The 20,957-nt window shown below is 39.0% G+C and overlaps 1 protein-coding gene across 5 annotated transcripts in view; it reads right to left on the bottom strand.

The window, feature by feature from the left end:
- Positions 1-370: 370 nt before the first annotated feature.
- The window catches only part of LOC127636676 (ADP-ribosylation factor-like protein 15), a 76,051-nt gene continuing 55,464 nt past the window's right edge, over positions 371-20,957 (bottom strand). For all 5 annotated transcript variants that reach the window (XM_052117336.1, XM_052117338.1, XM_052117339.1 and 2 more), the window contains one exon: positions 371-2,106. In XM_052117336.1, coding sequence (XP_051973296.1) covers positions 1,954-2,106 — 153 coding nt within the window. In that variant the 3' untranslated portion in view covers positions 371-1,953. The remainder of the gene's footprint in view (positions 2,107-20,957) is intronic.

Raw genomic sequence — 20,957 nt, forward strand, 5'->3', positions numbered from 1 at the left:
TCACCCACACTATCATTTAGTTTCTGAAGATACAGATTTAAACACTGTAGTAATACGAATTATGTTCATGCTGCCTTTATATGCTTTTTGGATCTTCAAAGTTCTGGCCACCATTCAATTTGCATTGTATGGATCTACAGAGCTGAGATATGTGTTTGTGTTCAGCAGAAGTAGGAATGTTATAAACATCTGGGATGGCATGAGGATGAGTAAATGATGAGAGAATTTTCATTTTTTGGGTGAACTATCCCTTTAAGACTCAAATATGCAATAATGGTTATTCAGCAAAACTGGTCAAGGCTTTCTCATTATTTGTCACCAAAGTGAAATATGATACATTCCTACATGCAAATAAAGAAAGACAACAAACTTGTACTTCTACAGACTTTATTTTCCATGTTGCTCAGTGGCAATTATGCATAAATACATACAAACACCATCAATCATGTGAATGACTAGAGGGAAACCATAGTAAACTGCTCAAAAGTCCACCTGGACTTTTTTTTTCTCTTCCAGTACAAAGACCAAGACAAACATCTGTAACAAATGTACAAACATTTGAATTATAAAAAGGCAGTTGAATTTGTTTGGAGGGTATAAAAATTTTGTAGATATAAATAAAACGCAAGATGATGTTGTGCAAGTTCTACAATGACTATGCAATTCCAGGTGGTGGTCATTTTTCAAAGGATATTTGCTTTTGGAAGCATGGCTGTAGCACATGAGTAATTTGGTTAACACTTAGACTGGGCTTTGGCATGAGCTTCCTCTGTTTAGATCTCTGGACATAGTATGGTATAAAAACAGAAATCTAGAGAACAAAACATAATGCATCACTCCATCTAAATTGGAGGCCATTAGACACGAAGAGGAGCACTTATGCAAGAGAGTGTTTTACATTCAGGGCCAACAGAAATTAAAAAGAATAAAAAACGAATTAAATGCAATTTCCAAACAATCGCACTATATAAGCATGCATAGTCATGCATACAGAGGGAATTGGTTGTGGTTTTGGTGTGAAAAGACATCCAAGTCTACCGGTGCTATAATTTAATAATGCTATAATGTCAACCATCACCATTCAAGATAGAGATACAGTAGAGCAAAATCCTTGATACGTTCTGGCTTGAAATAATATTAGACCAAGATAAGAAAACATTATTTTGCCCTCGACAAGGACCTCTTAAAAATGATAAAATCCAAATAACTCATAAATGTACATTTATGATTCACTCTATAGCTCCAATGGTACATCAAGTGCAGCTCCATGCAGTTTAAAGATATTACATGACAGGAGAAGAATTTTTTATATTTTCGTGATTTTCAGAATCAGTCATAATTCACATTGCACTTCACAGCCACAAATAATTAAGACTTCCTATTTCAATTACATCTAAGGACTGTTGTTTGTGAGAACACATTTACACGTTTGTTTTAAAAATACATTAGCACACACTTTAAGGCTTTGACGTACAAACTGGCATCTCTCGCTTGCAAACACGCATCTTTGCGCAAACATTCACGCCACACTGTGCTAAGAAAAACAATCTACGCACCACAAAAACAGGACTTCCAGTTGCAATACGCGACCAAGCATTTGATTACATTATCTATTATTAGCAACTAGGTCTGTATTAAAGAAGACAGATTTAACTATATTTACTGTCAAAGGTAATTGTGTGTTGAATGTTTGTTCTCAGTTAATACATGTGGTCTGGAGAAGGTATCAAACTTCAGAGGTTCTGAGGTTCTTCTTTCTCGGCAGATATGTATCCATACACGTAAGGATTCATAATAATCGCAAAGTCCATTTTTCCATGGCTCAATTTGTTACACCACAGTAACAGAGTCACAATGAAGTTGGTACAGTGGCCATGCTGAACTGGGCTGTGCTGGCCAGTGGTGAGTTGGCGGTCGGTAGTGTCTGAAGGGTGGTGGAATGGGTTCCCTGGGTCATATCCTGCCCGTCTCCTGGTCCTTCTCCTCAAGCAGATGAATGAGCTGAGTGAAGCTTTCCTTGACTGCATCCATGTTGTCAACAGTGCTGCCCTCCAGAATCCAGCTTTTGCCTCGTGCCAGCGGTTCCAGCTCAAAGTATTTCTTTATCTGTGTGTGTAATGTGGAGACAGGGAGACATAAGGTTTAATTAGACAGAGATGAGAGTAAAAGTATGAGGTACTGTAATCAGAGTTTAGAGGACAACAGTTCATCTGTTGAGTCTCACTCTGTAAAAAAAAAAAGAAAGAGAAAAGAAGCAATATTTATTTCCATTAACCTCAATTGATTCTTGTCTCATTTGCAGGTCGGCAAAGAAGTAGCGTGAATGTTAACAAGTGCTCAATGCAATGGAATTAGCATGGGTAGTTGGCAACATTGCATGCATGATAACTGTATATTAGCAAAAGCGATTTGATTTATTCTTAAAAGTGAAGTGCGCAATTTCTTCACCACTAACATCACTGAACAGAACTGCAAAAATCTTTTCAAACACGTTTCTAGGACATGAATTTGGTTCTAATATTGATTTTCTTTTGAACCATCCTGAAATCGTTTTTTAAAATCCCAAGATCGATTTTTTTACTCTATGCGCAACCCTATAACCTCCTGAGACCCCGCGTCCACATGCATGGAAAATACATTTTGGCTTAGCTTTAGGCTATTAATAATATAACTTCATTTCTCAGTTCAGGAGACTCTAAGCTGTCAGTAAAAGTTTAAATGCACTGAGTCATGTGACAAAACATCATGGCGCTGATCTAAGCTGAGTTTGTCTTAAGGAGAAAGAGACACAAACCTGCATCTGGTAAGAAACCTAATTACTAGTTTCATCCTATATGCAATTTATTTTTCAATTTGAGCGATTTGCTGTTTGAACCAATGACCATGTACGTGAACTATAGGCTCATTTTCCTTAAAATATCTTATATTTACTGTGAATTATCACACTGAGAATCAATGGATACATCCAAAAGCTAAAAAATGTTGCTTTCAGAAGCTGTATATGGAGTTTGGATGAAAAAAAGGTGCATTTTGAACTGTTCAGAGACCAGTGCAGACGGACAGCACACTGGAGGTTAAGTTATTCACTAAATAGGGAGCAAGGGTGAGTCATATAGCTTTCCTATGCATTCAAGTGCATTCACTCCTAAAATCCAACCAAAAGTTCAGTTTCAGGCTGCAGATGATGTTTGAACCACTCAACATGTTTGGCAGACATGGAATAATGATAATAAGTACATAGATTCAGTTTGCAGTTTGCAGTGATTGGATGATGCTGGCCATTACGTTAAAGTCTTATTTATGCTAATTTCTGATGTAATATATGTAACGTCTCAAAACATGTATAACCAACAGTTCTGGAAACATAATAAACAATTTCATAACAAAATTTGACTTATATAGGACATCAAGTTGTAGGAAAACTATTTGGTCTACTATGTTTCTTTGGGGCTACTGGTTACAAATCAAACCAGGGAATGGAAAATGTACACAGCAGTCACGCTCGGGTCGAATTGGAAAATCTGTATACCCATCTGTATACCCAGCCCTGCCATACACTCCCCTCGTCTACCATTTGTCTGACAAACAGCTAAACTGAAGCTATTGGTTAAGCCAATTGGTCAGGTTGGGATGCTTAACCTACAAATCAACCAACAAGCATCTTACATACAGTTGTCTCTGCATATTTAATCTGGGATACAAGAAAGTATTTATCACACACACACACACACACATGTTGTGTTTCCATGTTTTATGGGGACTTTCCATAGACATAATGGTTTTTATACTGTACAAACTATATATTCTATCCCCTAAACCTAACCCTACCCCTAAACCTAATCATCACAGAAACCATTCTGCATTTTTACATTTTCAAAAAACATAATTTAGTATGATTTATAAGCTGTTTTCCTCATGGGGACCGACAAAATGTCCCCACAAGGTCAAAAATTTCGGGTTTTACTATCCTTATGGGGACATTTGGTCCCCACAAAGTGATAAATACACGCCACACACACACACACACACACACACACACACACACACAAACTACAAATCACCTTTAAGTTCTAAAACAGCTTTAAAACAATCATTTGTGGTATAATGTTGATTACTACGAAAAATAATTAAGACTTGTCCCTCCTTTTCTGTAAAAAAAGCAAAAATCGAGGTTACAGTGAGGCACTTACAATGGAAGTGATGGGCCCATTATTGGAGAGTTTAAAGGCAGAAATGTGAAGCTAATAATTTTAGAAAAGCACTTACATTAATTCTTGTAAAAACGTGAAATATTTGAGCTGTGAAGTTGTTTAAATCATAATTTTTACAGTCATTTTAGGGTTTGTCGACATTATATCGTCATGGCAACGTAGTTGTAAAATTGGCTCTAACTTACACATAAAAGGTTATTAAGTGAAGTTAACATGCACACTTTACATCTTGTGGCTACATTTTTTAAATAATAAGTATTTTAATGTTTACGGATTGGCCCCATTCACTTCCATTGTAAGTGCCTCACTGTAATGCAGATCTTTGCTTTTTTAAAGAAAAGGAGAGACTGGTCAAAATATATTTTTGTGGCAATTAATATTATTCCACAAATGCTTTTGATTGAGCTTAACTTGTATTGAACCCGGAATATTCCTTTAAAAGATTGTCATTCCGACTTAATTTTTGGCTCAATATTTTTATCAGGGTAATTAGTTATCGTGTTTGCACTGTACATTACAAATGTCATGGTACCAAACAATCCAGAGATTTTTAGTCGTCAGATACATTCAATAAAGGTTTTTACACCAATTGCTTGGGAGGGGTGGTTATTTAGCAACATGTTAGCCTTATTAAGAATGCATTATAAATTGTATCTGTTATATTCAGCCTGTAATATGAGCTCCAAAATAAAATAATGCCATTTTTATTTTAGTAAAGTTAGAAAATATGTGGTATCTGCCAAGACATTCCAATGTACTAACCAGGGGAATATGAGGACAAAGTTGTAGAACTAGTGCCAGTCCTTTTCAACAGGGCAGAATGGGGAGGGGAGATTGGAATGCAAGCACTGAAGCGATCACTGTTTGCTACAGTAAATGATGTGGAGAAAAACTTTGGGAAACACTAGAAAGAAATTCAGAAATTTGTTCAAAAGGGAATGAGACCATGAAGGTATTTTTGCTGCCCTATGATTAGTAAAGATGTCAAGCGCAGTAATTTGTAGGATAGATAAAAGCATTGTATGAGATAAAGGACATTGCTGCTGATTATTAGCAGTGCTGCTGTGTTTTCTGAATTTCCAAGGTAACAATAGACAGCAACAGATAATACATATTTCAACAAGACTGAATGGCTCCCATGCACTTACTGTTGGTGCTTGTATTTTTCACTAAAGTCTCATCTATAAGAGCTTAAAGCTCAGCAGAGAAGTTCAGAGTAGTTAAGATCTGAAAGAACAGCATGATGCCAGAAAAACCTTGAACTTCATTTGAACAACAACAGCACTACGGTTGCATGATTCAGTCAAGAAATCATATGCGGTTATTTTGACAAACACTGTATTTGTGATTTAAACAGTGAAAAGATAAACATTTATAAACATATCATATTGCTTCTTCGATATCAAGGCCAAACGAACACAATAGCATAAAATCACACTGAAACAGCAGCGCTCATGTTGAATTATGTTTTTCGTCTCCAAATAAAGTCCAAATTTTATGAGAAGCCCCAAGTAAAAAACGAAACCATTGCACTCTATCAAGCTTTTTAGCGCAAGAGGGTTTCCGGTTAAACCCTTAAGCCTTTATTTTAGTGAAAAACCAAAGGCAGACCTTTGAGTTTCTACGTGTAGTTGACAACACTCAGTGCTCAATCTGATGATAAGCTGTCATCTTCTTTTTTGCTGGCTGGTATTGCTTTATTACAGCTGTATGATAACTTAGAGCAGCCCAAAATGTTTGGAATTAAATAAATGTGAAAATAAAGTACACCTGGAATGCTTTGCATTCATAATGAATATATATGAAATGCAGAAACACCTCAAAAATGGAGTTTGTGTAGAGCATTTAGATCGAGAACTGCTTGAAGGCAGTTCAAAACACTGTATAAGAGTCTGATGGTTATCAGATGGATTTGAGTAGTGGATTGAGCTTCTAACCTCCAAACAATCTGCTGAAACCATCTCAACATTCAAGAACCAGCTGAAAAGGGGGCCTGGGTAGCTCAGCGAATAAAGACGCTGACTACCACACCTGAAGCCTCCACATGCACTATGTCTCCGCGGTAACGCATTCAACAAGCCACATGATAAGATGCGTGGATTAACGGTCTCAGGCGTGGAGGCAACCGAGATTCGTCCTCTGCCACCCGGATTGAGGCGAGTCACTATGCCACCACTTGGAGTGCATTGGGAATTGGAAATTTAAAAAGAACCAGCTGAAAACACTAAATGCACTTACTTAATATTTAACAATAAAATGGTCTTTCTTCTACGCTAACTTCTTTACTACCCCGGCCACTTTGAGAACTTGGCTGTGCCAATATATTTGGCTTTTTTATGACAAATTGCCTGCTCCGCTCCTCATTTTAAATTGCTTTGCATTCAATCTTCTGCTAAATTATGAAATGTAAATACATTTAAGCCTTCTTTGGCTTAATAATTGCATATCAGTTCACTTGAAGTTGATTAATTGTAAAGCCCTAAACAGCACCTAAACATTGTGATACCACTCATCCAAAAATGGCTGTCCCAGTAAAAAGGATTTCTCCTCTCCAAAACATTGACCTTTGACCTTGGGGACTTAAAGAGGACCAGAATAAATACAGACTAAGCCACTAGCACAGGTGTGAAGAGTGAAGAATGAGACTAACATATTTCAAACGCTGTACTGATTTGACACAGAATCATTATTCTTGACACAACAGGAACACTATAATAATATTTTTTCAGCAAGTTTTGGCAGTGCCTTTTTTGGAATCCAGTCTTTTGTATCACCGCCTGCTTGGCTCAATACCAAACCTCCCTGCTGTGGTGAGAGCCCACCCCAACTGGAGTACTTCCTCAAGCCTGGCCTCTGATTCTGTCAGTTCCATCAAGTTTAAGCTCACTCAGAGTTTTGAGAATATAGCATCAGTTTCACTTCTAGGCAAAGACTGAGCTTAAGTGACAGCCAGCGAAAAGGGTCCAAAAAAGCCATTGGAATGTTTTACTTCCCTTTGAGAGTGCAAAGGAGAGGGGGGAAACATTTTAATAATCAAACAAAACATCCTTTGAGCCAAAGCTTCCTATCATGCCAAGAATGTTGATTAAGATTTCCATGTCTGGGACCTCATCGCTACAAAATTACACAATCCTGCTGCTTGGAAGAGCAAGAACAAACTTTTGTCTATTGTTTCCCAGTGAAACATATTCAAACCTAAAAGTCAAATGTAACGTTTGTGAAAGAAAGGGGTGGGGGGGGGGTTGGTATGAGCTGAAATTGACGCTAATGAACAATGCGTCACAAAGATGACAAAGACAGGGTCAGCACCACCGGATGGCGGCAGCAGCTGATGCAGCAAAATTTGTATCATCTCTACCATGCAAACATGTCTCAAAAAACCTGTCAAGAAAAAGTCCTAGTCCTTTTTTACCTCAAAATCAAAAGAAACAATTAAGAAATTATATTTTGCATATTGAAAATGAAGCCTATTTTTAGGGCCATAGAGGTTTTTTTGCATTGTGAACTTTTTTAATTACAGTTACGCATATTTTACCCCCAATTCTCATTACTGCAACGTGAAAAAAAATATATATATAATTTATCATTCATAAGTATTTATACACTCACTGAGGACTTTATTACTTTATTACAATACTTATTACTACTTATTCATGCGATGATCTAATCAGCCAATCGTGTGGCAGAAGTGCAATGCATAAAATCACGAAGATACGGGTCGGGAGCTTCAGTTAATGTTCACATCAAGTGCTGAACTCCAATTCATTCTGCGTTTTGGTGATAGTTAAGACTTGACATGCTTCTGTGGTAATTAAATTAGTCTTACAAAGGCAGAACAATACTTCATTTCTGTAACAAGTCCCATCTGGGCTTGTTTTGTCCATCAAATTGCATAAGAGGTCCTTTCTCCATAATTTTATCACTGACAGGGAAGCGCTGTTGTGTGTGTGTGTGTGTGTGTGTGTGTGTGTGTGTGTGTGTGTGTGTGTGTGTGTGTGTGTGTTGTGAAGTGAAGTGTGCATCAGTGTAATGACTCTGGGTAGACACATTACAAAGGTTCCGTCCTTCACACCAGTGTTTATGCTGTATCAACGGTAAATGCATGAATCCTGATTAACATCTTAAACTTATTAATTATTTGCATGCATTAACGGGTTAATTCTGACAGCTCAAATTGTTTTATTAATTTGTGATTAACATAACTCAGGACCTTTCCTTGTCATATTTCATGAGAATCACCTGTGTAGAAGAGATCAGCATAGACAGGAAAGAGAGGCAGTGTAGAGATGATTTGCATGTGTAGTGTCTGCTCATGTGTAAAATGTTATACACTGTTTGGCCCTCTCATGCAACTGGAGTCTGGTACTCCAAAGTAACTTGTCCTCCTACCAAACCAGCCTGTTTGTAGTCAATTGCTTCAGTTGCATTGCTAATAAGATCAGCTCGATCTGAATTAATCTCCAGATGTCCTTTGAGGAACCTTGTAAATTACTTGTAAAAATCCACGATGGAGCTGACCTCAGGTATCAACATGTGCATGGCTCACATGGAGCCAACTAAATCTGTACAAAACCGTTGTTAAGAGCTCCAAAAGTTGTACAAGCCAGATTGGCTATTACACCTGGTTTACAGCAGCTCCACTTTATGACGTGTTTGGACATGAAGCATTTTCATTGTCAGAGGGATAAAACTTAACTGCAGACAAGCCGTGACTAAATCACTTTGTTGAGAGCCCCAACTACTGCTGCCCCTGAATGTAGCCAGAACCTTGCAGGTTCCAGGTCAATGGCCGTGAACAAGCTTCTTGGCCTATGCGTTTTCATCGTCTGCTTGCCTGGTCATAGAGCAGATTTACAGTAACTCAATATGCATGGAACGTGACCGTTCACATCTGGACTTGCAACAGGATAAAAGGAGCAAATATTGAGCCAATTAACTGCAGCATTGCAGGACTGCAAGGTTTCTTATTCATTGTCCACCCATCCAACTGACAATCAGCTGTCCGCTTGCCCTGAATGCACTCAGTGAACTTCTAGAAAAAGCCACTAAAAAGAACATACACCCACATAGGCAAGCATACCCTCAGGCATTGACAGGTAACCTACTGGCAAGCCCATATCAACACACTACTCAACCTAAAATCAACTAAATCCATCTGATAACCATCAGACTCTTGACCTTAATAAACTTAACCACTCACACACCTGCAGCTTTGCAAAGGAAATTCTCCACCGCTAACTTAAAGTGTAAGATCATTTCTAAAGATAGGAATATTTAATCATTGTAATATTCATCAATTTAAAAAAGAAATACATAGAAAAGATGGGTTTGAAGCAGACCACTAGACAAATGGTGGAGAGCACACCTCCTCCCCAATAGCTGAGACTCTGGCCAGTTGTTTGTGGAGCTCTAGTTTCTGTTATTCATGTGTTAAATCAGGCTCATTCCACAGCAAACCACAGCAGTTCCATGGGCCCCCTCTACTCGCATGCTGGAGGCTGTACTCCCTTTCTGAAGAGATTTCCTCATATTAATAAATGGAACAGTATTTCATGCAGGCCAACGAAGGTCCTGTCACTGGGGATTCCACAGTGAAGAAACATTCCTGACAAAGTAGCTCAGAACAAGCTCTCCAGCCAAAATCGTGTTCAAGTTTCAAAACAAAAAAGTGCTGGCCAAGCAATACGCATATACATGTGCATGTATTAGAGGTATACTGTACATGTGTGTTATGCATTGCTCAACCTCTTTTGACATGGGTAGCTCTTTGCAACTCTAGAGCATGAACAAAGAGACCACTGACTCAAGGGAGTCTTCTCCAAAGCACATACCTCTCCAACAGATAGATTGTTTACGTTGTCAAATGGAGAGCCTAGAAAAGAACAAAAAGTATTGAATTCTCTACATACACCTGATGTGAAAAATAACCATCTGCTCCCATGCTATACCCCCCAACAAAGCATAACTTTACATTGTCATGACTGTTGGTCTGAGTTATGGCGATGAATGAAGATTGAAGTTCGGAGCGCTCATAACTCAAGGAGTCTGGGTTCAGAACATTAGGACACATTAAAAGGAGCTCAACCTGCCCCCCTGGATATCTTCAACAACACTTTACCTAAACATAATCCCAACTGGGAGCCCCAGGCCATAACAGTAGTTATTAATGGTAAATAATCCAAATGTAGATACTACCCCAATAGACAGTCAACCAAATACTATTTCCATCTCGCTTTTGCATTTTCATCCTTCTAGCACGCTTACAGAGCTATATACAGACAAATTCAAATATTAGGCAAGAACTGCTGTTCAGACTCACAGGACTGCAAATCAAATTGGTTAAAAATACCTAATTGACACAAGTAACAGTTGCCTGTAAGGGCAGAGATTCAATTAGAGTGGATGTTGCAGGCCAAATGGGGTCTGCAGGGTAAAAAAATACTCGATCCTGTTCGTTATATGCTTTGTGGCGCTACTGCTGCTTAAGTGTGAAATATGTATAGGTGATGTCCCACACGTCCCCTGGAGCTCTGGGTCTGACCTATAACCATATTGGCTTGTTTGTATGGTCTGTTCTACTCAGACGGTGGGCATCAGCTGCCAGACCATAGGTGACATATGTCTGCTCAGAGTGCAACCGCTAATTGTCATCAATGAAACCAAACAAGATGTTCCAGCACATGATGTTACCTTGTAATGTGTCGTGCACACCACATTAAACAGTCTATCATGATTTTGATGACAACATGTTCTCTGCATTGCGTGTTGTATTCTTGAAAGTGCACATTATCACTAGTAGCATAACTGGACTGAAAGAATTTTGTTACTTCGACTGCATCATCAATCCAAGAGTCAAAAGATCCAAGACCCTGGGCATTGCCACCACACAGAAGTTCTTCATGTGGCAGAACCAGTGACCTCTCTCAGCAGAATGCCCTGATTCAGGCTGCCCCACAATAACGTCTGGCTAGCATGATTCTTTCAAACCAGACAGAATACAGAGTCTACCCAGCCAGACAGTTCTACCACAGTTCAGCCTCCTTTAGCCATACAAGATGGCCTTTGTCTCCATGTCTCAAATACATCTTTCAGGACAGGCGAGGAAAAATTCCACTCCCCAAAAACATTCAATTGAAGGCGCCTGATGCAATGAAGACTTCTCTAAGGTTTACCTCATTGGTTTTCTCCTATGTATTTTAGGGATCCACAACAATTTACTCAGGACCACTTACATAAAGTTCCGTAAGGTATGTTTTACGTTCTATTGCTCAATGCTGGCCAATCGTTCATGTTACAAAAATAAAACACACACACGCACACACATTGCAATATAATTCCATTGTATAGCTAAATTAATTTAGCGAAAGAGAAATATTCTGGAATGAGAGCATCATTGAGTAAGAACGGTTTGTGTGTGAGAAAAGCATGTCAAGAGGGTCAATAAGGATATTAGGAGAGCAGATGAGCTTTGTACCACCAATTACATGCTTTCCATCCCTCTCTGTATTGAAAGAGATGTAAAATGGTTCCTGCATGCATTAGGGTAAAAGGCTCCAAGAGAGCTTATAGATATCTGTCATCTGAAACAGGTCCGGTCATACTTTCTGGAGCTTGGGCTCTGTGTGCCTCTCCCACTCATGTTGATTCTGTATCCATCTCTATCAGTCATAACTCTATTAAAGCCAGATGTTACGGGTGCCCTGTCTACTTCCAGAGCCGTGGTAATTTTATTATTACTCTAAATCACAACCCAGTGAGATCAGCCGCGGGAAACGGGGAGGGGTGTGTGGGTCAGGCAGGGAAAAATCGGGCGGTTCTTTTAAAGGTAAGACATTGACCCCTTCCATTACCCCATGGGGGAGCTGCTTCCAAAGAGCAGATGGGAAGACGGGGGCAGTAAATTACTCCTGTGACTGTGACTGGGTAGAGTTTCAACTGCCAGGCATTCAGATATGAGGACCATGGAGCTCCAGGGGTACCATATATCAAAGATACAAGAGTCTTTCTCTTCAGCATGAGGTAGGGATTTTCAACGTAAACACATACTGTACCTGTAACGCTCAACAGTGAGATACTCTTTCTGAGTTGGGGCATGTCAATTTAAGCATCTTTTTTAGAAGCAAATTGATATTGATCATAAGGAGCGATTTACATATATATATATATATATATATATATATATATATATGGATTTTTCAGCTATAAATAGGGCTGCTCATTGCACAATAGTTTTTGTCTTTTCTAACATATTTCAGTTTATAAAGTGTTAGCAGCAGGGTAAGTTAAAGAGGTCGCAACCAGACATGGTTGGTGGATGACAATTCTGACAATTAAACATTAAACTCAACATGGAGCATAGCTTTACATTAAAGGTGCAGTATGTAAGATTCAGAAACCCTTGTTATTAATGGCACCTGTGGCCGTTAAGTGAACTGCAGCAGCTACCTGTTGCTCGTGATTGCACACACATCATAGGGACAGGAGCATCAACCAAATAGAGGCTGAACATGATTCAACGGCATCATGCTGATAGATGAGGCAGCATAACTAAAATTACACAGTTATGATTGATTTATTACAAACTTTGAGACTGTATATTATATTTGACTCTCCAGTGCTGGAACAGGGCAAAAACAAAGTGTAGATATAGGTCTGACTATGAGAGACTGTAGTTTGAAGTAATCACTTTTCTTTGCATGATACATTGACTGCATTTATACGATAGCCTATGTCAGCGTTAGCCAGCTAGCCGGCTTTATCAATAGCTGTTAGCTAAATTTGGTGGATGATGACAGTAGCGGTTTATAAAATAGACTGTACATTATAAATATGTTGACACAATTCAGTATTGATGTGATTCCATCACAACTGTCATTTTGATATATCGATGCGCTATTGTTTTATAATAATAGATTGTATATATTTTCTGTATAACCAAGTTATGTTACACTAATTAATGGGTCTTTTTGCATTATGTTGAACGTTGTCTAGCATTAATTTCATGTATTATTGTAGTTTACCTTGCTGAATAATTACAGATTAACAATGACATTAACCTGACTTTTAGTATAAAGAGAGGATAGTTTAAATTATTTGAAAGTTATGAAGCAAGGTATCTTGCTATTTGTCAGCGTTAGCAGGCAAGATCAAGTTAGCTAAAATTACAAAGATCAGTCCTTATGGCGCTATATTTCACATGATTTGCATTTATGTATGCTTACCTGTCCAATAAGAAGAATGCCAATTCAGGGTCAGTTTTGATCACCAAAACTGAACTAAGGTCCCTCCAGGAATCAAATACCCTGGTGATGTTCAATCTAGTTTTCACTCGACCACAATCACATTTCCGCTTAGCCAGATGGGATTCAGTAGATAAATGTTTTTGTTTTAGTTTTTTTGGCTTACTCTGAGATTGTGTAGGAGTCTGTTTTGTGCTAGGAGCCGGACATTTGCTGGATTCCATCTCTAAGATAACTTTACCTAGTGTTGCAGACTGTCTGTTGATGCTGTTGAATAGCGGAAGCACTGAGGCAAGGCTCTCAGGAGTGCACATAAACCTCACATCCTTTGGATTTTCCCGCCAAAAGCGACCTGCTCCCTTCGCATGAAAATCAGTCTACAGGCTTTAATAGGCGACCTAGGAAGTCCGGGAAGGGCTAATTTTTTAAGTTGCATTACAAGCCGTTCACACGTTGGCAAAAAAAGGCAAATATTACATGACAAATTTTACATATTGCACCTTTAATTTCAAACCAAATAATTATCAAAGGACAAAGATTATTTACTCTAGCAATCACTGGATGATACATTGTGTGTATGTAACTTTCATTTAGCCTACACAATGTATTTTCAGTTACAAGGATGTCATTTTTTGGTTTGACAGATTGAATAAAAGACACATACAGAGGCTACATACAGAGAAATTGCATAATAAATGTCACCATCTAATAGTTTAGTTTGCACAGTTACACCAGTTTCATACACTAACCTGTAAACTCATGAACGTAATTTTGTTCATTCTTAAAGAAGTACAAAAACCTTTTGACTCTCATTAGAGATGTCTTTGGGTTTGACTCTCATTAAAGATGTCTCCTAGCAACACAACTGATAAACAATGCTACAGTGCTGCGGTGTGCTAGAATTTGTGCTACAGGTGTACGATTATCAAAAGAGATTATAATGTTTTATGCACCTGTTTCTGCAGACGTTAAACAAGATTTAATATCATGCAATGTGGAAACAAACTCATTTATCGATATTACTTAAAGTGAATATATATATTTCTATATGATTGTAAAATGTATATTTTAACTCTTTCCCCGCCAAACACGGAATTTTCCGTGTTTTATGAAAAAACGCTTCCCCGCCAAACACGGAATTTTCCGGGTTTCCGTGTTTTAGGTGTTATACGGTAAGGAAGACCCCTCCGCATGTTTTGAAAGAGTACATAACTCTTTGATCAAAGAAACAGACTGCGATCGTCTCAAACATGAAGAAGTGGAGTATTGAGAAGCTCAAAATATCAGACATAAACATGCCTTTTTATCAGCTTTTTGTCTGAAATGTTGTTTTTGACAAAACCGACCTCTGTTCAAGTCACAATAAAAAAGAACAAATGAAGATAAAATAAAATCGTTTTTTTGCCTAAAAGCAGAGGCTCAGATCTTTATTGTGATATATAGCATCTTCATATATTCATGGAAGAAAATATTCTGTGGGCCATTAAAGTTTAGCAAAAAACGCTGGCGGGGAAAGAGTTAAAGGCTCATTATTATGGTTTAGTATTTATCTGTAATGTAGAACAGTGTTAGCAATGTTACTTATAACATTATTCTCACCATTGAAACTCAAACTATTTTTTGATGCCCCCCAAAATATATGTATATTTAAGTAATTAAATTAATATCATAAATAAGCAGCTAGTCGACTAGGAAAATCTTTAGTCAGGGGCAGCCCTAGTTGGGATCCCTGTGCCTTGCGGCCTACTTCAGTAAATGTTATATCACCTCCTTGTGGTCTCCCAACACTATTAAGCCAGCCTGTTAAACAAAAGGACAATGGAGTGAATTGGAAAGCATGCATATTTTAATTTAATTGTCAGCTAATTTTAATATATTGATGCCCAAAAAAATATATTGACAAAATAACGTGCCGATCAATAATCAACATATCGATATTTTATGACATCCCTAGATAAAAGATAAAGCACCAATTATACACGAATACACACTTTGCTCTTCTATGTTTGTCAGTAAGTGAAGCAGGAACACAAAATTGTCAACGCATCCAATTTTTCCCTGACCAAAATCACTTTTGTGCACATTACAACTTCTGAACTTGTAAATATGAACTTCTAAGATGGAATTGAACACAGCATTGGATCCTCTACCAAAGAGCTAATGAGTTCATTTAAGTGTGTTAAATAAAGGGAGCCATCCAAAATGTGCAGTGCTGGGGAGCCTCCAGGAACGATTTGAAAATCACTGGTCTATATCACGAGGCTTTCTGGGTTTAAGCATCCCTGCATAATCAAAATGAAAGAGAAATATATTCCTATATTTCTTTATTTTCTGTATTGTCTCTATCAGTACTTTAAGTACTGTATATGCTATGGCAATTTTGTAAGTCCTGACAATTATGCCAATGCAGCTTGTCTCTGATTCTGAGAGAGAAAAAGAAGCAAAAATCGACAGCACCAATCTTTCCCACCACAAGTAACAAGAGACTGAAGAAGGGGTGTAAAGCCAGACAGACACCCAGACAGTGGAGTGAGTGTTTGTGTGTGTGTGTACGTGTGGTATGAGAGAGAATGGTGTTTCTCCTGCTGATCAGACACTAGCCTTGGCACCCAGTGCTAAAAACCATGCCAATGTCGGCTGAGCGAATTCCGAGCCCCCATGGAAACAACAAATGTGCCTGTTGTTTGGACCTCGATTGCTGTGTGACCACAGGGGGGACAAGGCATGACACAGATTCCAGTTCCATACAAACTCAACTGAGCTGATCTCTCACATCACCTCATGGATCAGACATCAGTCTAGTCTTGTGTTAATGCACAATTGAATTGTACTAACTTACTGGCTAAATGACTTTGTTCAGTCATGAAACTCTACTTGGCACAAGCCGATGGGTCCTTTGAACATCTGTTCACCAATCGGCTTGCACGCTCCATGGCCTAAAATTATAGGTTCTTTGATATTTAATCTGTTAGCCAATCATCTTGCATACTCCCTGTTTGTCTAGCATTTAAATCAGGAATTAAAATGGTTCAAGGAACAAAACCGAAAACAAACAGCATTTTTAGCAGAATGTAACCGAAAACCGTAACAAAGGGATTTTCAATTGTTCCGGAGTGAAAACTTTATTTTTAAATGATGGTAAACGGTTATAACCAGTTAATTTTGTTACAATAATTTTTAAGGCCAAAGGGTTTATCAAAGTAAATTTTGCCCAAAATATTAAATGTGCTTTGATCCTAGGAAACTGCTGCATTAAACATTTCTTTGCCTTATTGCCCATTGTGGATGAAGCATTCTGTGAATGAAGGCCTAACAACTATGTATAATTACTACATATATACATGCACAGCTAATCCAGATACAAGGGAAACATTATTAGAGGTAAAAAGTACATTTCTCAGTTGTTTCCAAGTATTCACTGAATTATTGTTAGATATGATGCATTATGATGCTGTGTCCCGGTCCTCGGCACGAAGTCGAGTTCATTCCTTGTGGGGGTTGGTCTCCGCCAAGGCTGCGCTTTGTCACCAATCCTGTTTGTGATATTCATGGACAGGATATCGAGGCGTAGTCGGGGTGGGGAAGGTGTGCGGTTCGGTGGGCTGGGGATCTCATCGCTGCTTTTTGCAGATGATGTTGTCTTCATGTCATCATCGGTCCGTGACCTTCAGCTCTCACTGGATCGCTTGGCAGTCGAGTGTGAAGTAGCTGGGATGAGGATTAGCACCTCTGAGGCCATGGTTCTCAGCAGGAAACCGATGGAGTGCGTACTCCAGGTAGGGAATGAGGTTTTGCCCCAAGTGAAGGAGTTCAAGTACCTCGGGGTCTTGTTCACGAGTGAGGGGACAATGGAGCGGGAGGTTGGCCGGAGAATCGGGGCAGCGGGGCGGTATTGCACTCGCTCTATCGCACCGTTGATCACGAAAAGAGAGCTGAGCCGAAAGGCAAAGCTCTCGATCTACCGGTCAATTTTTGTTCCTACCCTCACCTATGGTCATGAAGGTTGGGTCATGACCGAAAGAACTAGGTCGCGAGTACAAGCGGCCGAAATGGGCTACCTCAGAAAGGTGGCGGACTTCTCCCTTAGAGATAGGATGAGGAGCTCAGTCATCCGTGGGGAGCTCGGAGTAGAGCCGCTGCTCCTTTGCGTCGAAAGGAGCCAGTTGAGGTGGTTTGGGCATCTGGTAAGGATGCCCCCTGGCCGCCTCCCTAGGGAGGTGTTTCAAGCACGTCCAGCTGGGAGGAGGCCTCGGGGAAGACCCAGGACTAGGTGGAGAGATTACATCTCCACACTGGCCTGGGAACGCCTCGGGGTCCCCCAGTCAGAGCTGGTTAATGTGGCTCGCACATTAGAGCAGCTGCCCCCGCGACCCGACTTCGGATAAGTGGTTGAAGATGGATGGATGGATGGATGATGCATTAATACAGATTTGATGCTGCCAGGTTTTGACTGAGAAGCAGATTTGTAAACAAAATTATATTTATCTGTTAATTAACTGCTTGTTATGAATTCTATGCCGATAAATCCACCACACAGAAAAAAAATTATAGTTTATTTTTGCTTATTTTGGTGAGGCATGTGGCTTATTTGGGCTTGTTTTTCAGGCCAGTTTGCTAGTTTCTCTAGGGACATTTGGCTACACTCAATTGGTATTTCACCCACCCCTTAGCTCAGAGTACTGTCGTTTTAAAAATGATATAATTAACCTTTCTTTTATTTTGTTCTGGTAATCTTTTGGAAAGGAGGCTGTGGAACTTTTGAACCGGAATGCAAAAATACAGTTTTTGCTCAAAACGAACCGAAATGAAAAACAATTTTTTAGTCCCTGATTTAAATGTCTTTAGTCATTTGCAGGTAAGCCAGTCTCACTGCAGCATGCTATAAGTTTTCTCACTGATAAACTCCTCCTCCCCAGCACCACCTGTCTAGATATGCTACAGGAGAATTGTATGTACATACATGTATGTTTAAATTTGCAGCAGCAACAGCATGTCTGTGTATTTTCTTAGCAGCAGCAAGTCTTTGTTCTTCCTCTGTCTGCCGCAGCAGCGCAAGAAGATCCTGTCTGCCAAGACCAAACCTAATAAATTTTCATATCCGTTATAACACAGTCCCTTATAATTTATTAAGAGTATTATATCTGAACTGGTAATTTTCTTCTAGAGACTCCTAAAGTGGATCTCCATCAACTCTATATTGTCACAACTTTTCCTCATCTCATTTGGCTCTGAAATTAAATTGTCAGTAGTGCAATAATATGATGACAGATTCACAGGTCTGCAAGAAAATGAATGCCTCATTCAATTTCAAAACTCTGTCATCAAAATACCCTTTGGAGGACTACATTTGTCGCTTTGAGCAACCATAATAGTAGCCTCTGGTGATCTTGGCTCAAGTTTACACAAGAAGGAGAAATATGTTATTTTTCATGGGTTTTTGTTGAGATTGCCATACGTTAGTTTATTCAGTTTAGTATAATAGGTCCCCATTGCCACATTTTTAAAAACTTGTATTATTCTCACACTCATACATCTCAACAGGTCCTAAATAAACATACTTCTTTTTGACTCATCTTCATAAGGCACAGAGGAAAAAACTGAAATCAATCTAGCAGTCCATGCAAATGGGACCCCTTGAAATACTCATTTTTCAAGCCTACACATCCCAACTCTACAAATCCAAACTTTCAACAATTCCAATTCAAACAAAGTTGGGAGAAATCCATCTCAAGCTGAGTGAGCTTGCAACTATGCATGGTCCTCACTTATATTCCCGACAACACCCATCAAAATCACAACATGCTCAATCGTTTGTGTTGTTTTTTATGCTAATGATTCACTTATGAGTTCACATTTCTACAAGACCAGATGGTAACCTTACTGCACATGGGGTGAATATCATCTCTTAAGAGTAACCTACTGTAAATCAAAGTATTTATGTGCAAATGTCGACAGACAGACAACAGTCTAAGGAAGCGAGACTCTGAATCCCAATGAAGAACAAGACAAAGCTGTCTAATGTCATGTTGCCAGTCTGTAAGCTCCAACCTCCTTTTGTAGAGCCCCTGTGCTCTTATAAATGGCTGGTTAAGCTGAGTTTGATGTCTGGGTTTAGAAGAGGAGGCTCAGGTGATGTAACTGGTCTGTATGAAATCTCAAGATATGATATGGGGCATAAACATGTCTTAAATACAGCTGAGAAATGCACCAGTCCTAAATTAATGGTAGTCCAACAAATTTAAAGTTGATGGTCAAGGACAAATGTATCAGTACTAGGTTAAGTAAAAAGAATAAAAAAAATAAAAAAATAAAAAAATAAAACTGTATAAAATCTGCAGAATCAGGCACACTAGATCTCCTAAATCTGTCCTTGAATGACATCTGAATTTATTAATTCCATATCAGGGTATCTTAAAAACCATAGAGTGAACATTAAGTAATTGTGTTATTTTTCAGGGTAACATAGGTGGTTCACTGGGTAAACCTTATTAGTACCATAATGGATAGTGGAATCAACCACATTATGATATGGTCATCCAAGGCAAGACAGATGATCAATCACAGTACAAATCAAATATAAAACAAAAAAGTTTGATGCTGCCATGCAGGCCACTTCCATGCAAACTGGAATGCAAAACAGACCTCTATATGACAACATAAATGGCATTTGCAGTGTTGTTCCAAGGAGACTTTTCATAAAAGGTGGTGACATTTTTCAATTAAGATCAGATGAATAATGAAATCACTTGATGAGTGTGGGGAATGTCCTTCTACATGACCTAGTTGAAACCCTTCAACAATAACGGCAATTCTAAGATTGGCAATGGTGTTTAGGCACGAAGCTCTCAGTTACAAAAGCAGGTGCATAAACACCATTCTTCAGAATTTTCTGACAGAGGGACAAAGAGCGCATCGCTCGCACCTAAGAAAACTCTAAGTCTGTAGTGCGGCCAGCTTACGCAATGTCTCGTACATACGTTACATACGTAACCAAGACATTCCCTTACGATTCAGTTCACTTGACACTGCGTCACAAAGCTGACACTATGGGGAACAGATTCCCATCACGCACTACACAACATAACCCTCCCAGAGAGGAAAACATAAGGTCACAGTCCAGCGAGACGTGACTGCAAGCATCTCTCTCGTCTAGAAGCCCTATACAACTTCAACGTTGACATACACGAGTCAGCAGGCAGGATCTTCATGGCAACGAGAAGACTCTCCGCTCCCCTGCAGTGTTCCGGCAAACATATACTCCACCTCACCGCTTGACACTTCGATGGTGAACAGGCAGCATCCTGATTCCCTGCAGCGCTTTGGCAGGAGATTTGTATCATTATAAGCTTTTGTTGATATTGTATGTACAATGCATCCGGAAAGTATTCACAGCACTTCACTTTTTCCACATTTTGTTATGTTACAGCGTTATTCCAAAATGGATTAAATTCATTATTTTCCTCAAAGTTCTACAAACAATACCCCAAAATGACAACATGAAAGAAGT

This window comes from Xyrauchen texanus, chromosome 44 (assembly GCF_025860055.1).
Source record: "Xyrauchen texanus isolate HMW12.3.18 chromosome 44, RBS_HiC_50CHRs, whole genome shotgun sequence".
NCBI classification, from domain to species: Eukaryota; Metazoa; Chordata; class Actinopteri; order Cypriniformes; family Catostomidae; genus Xyrauchen; species Xyrauchen texanus.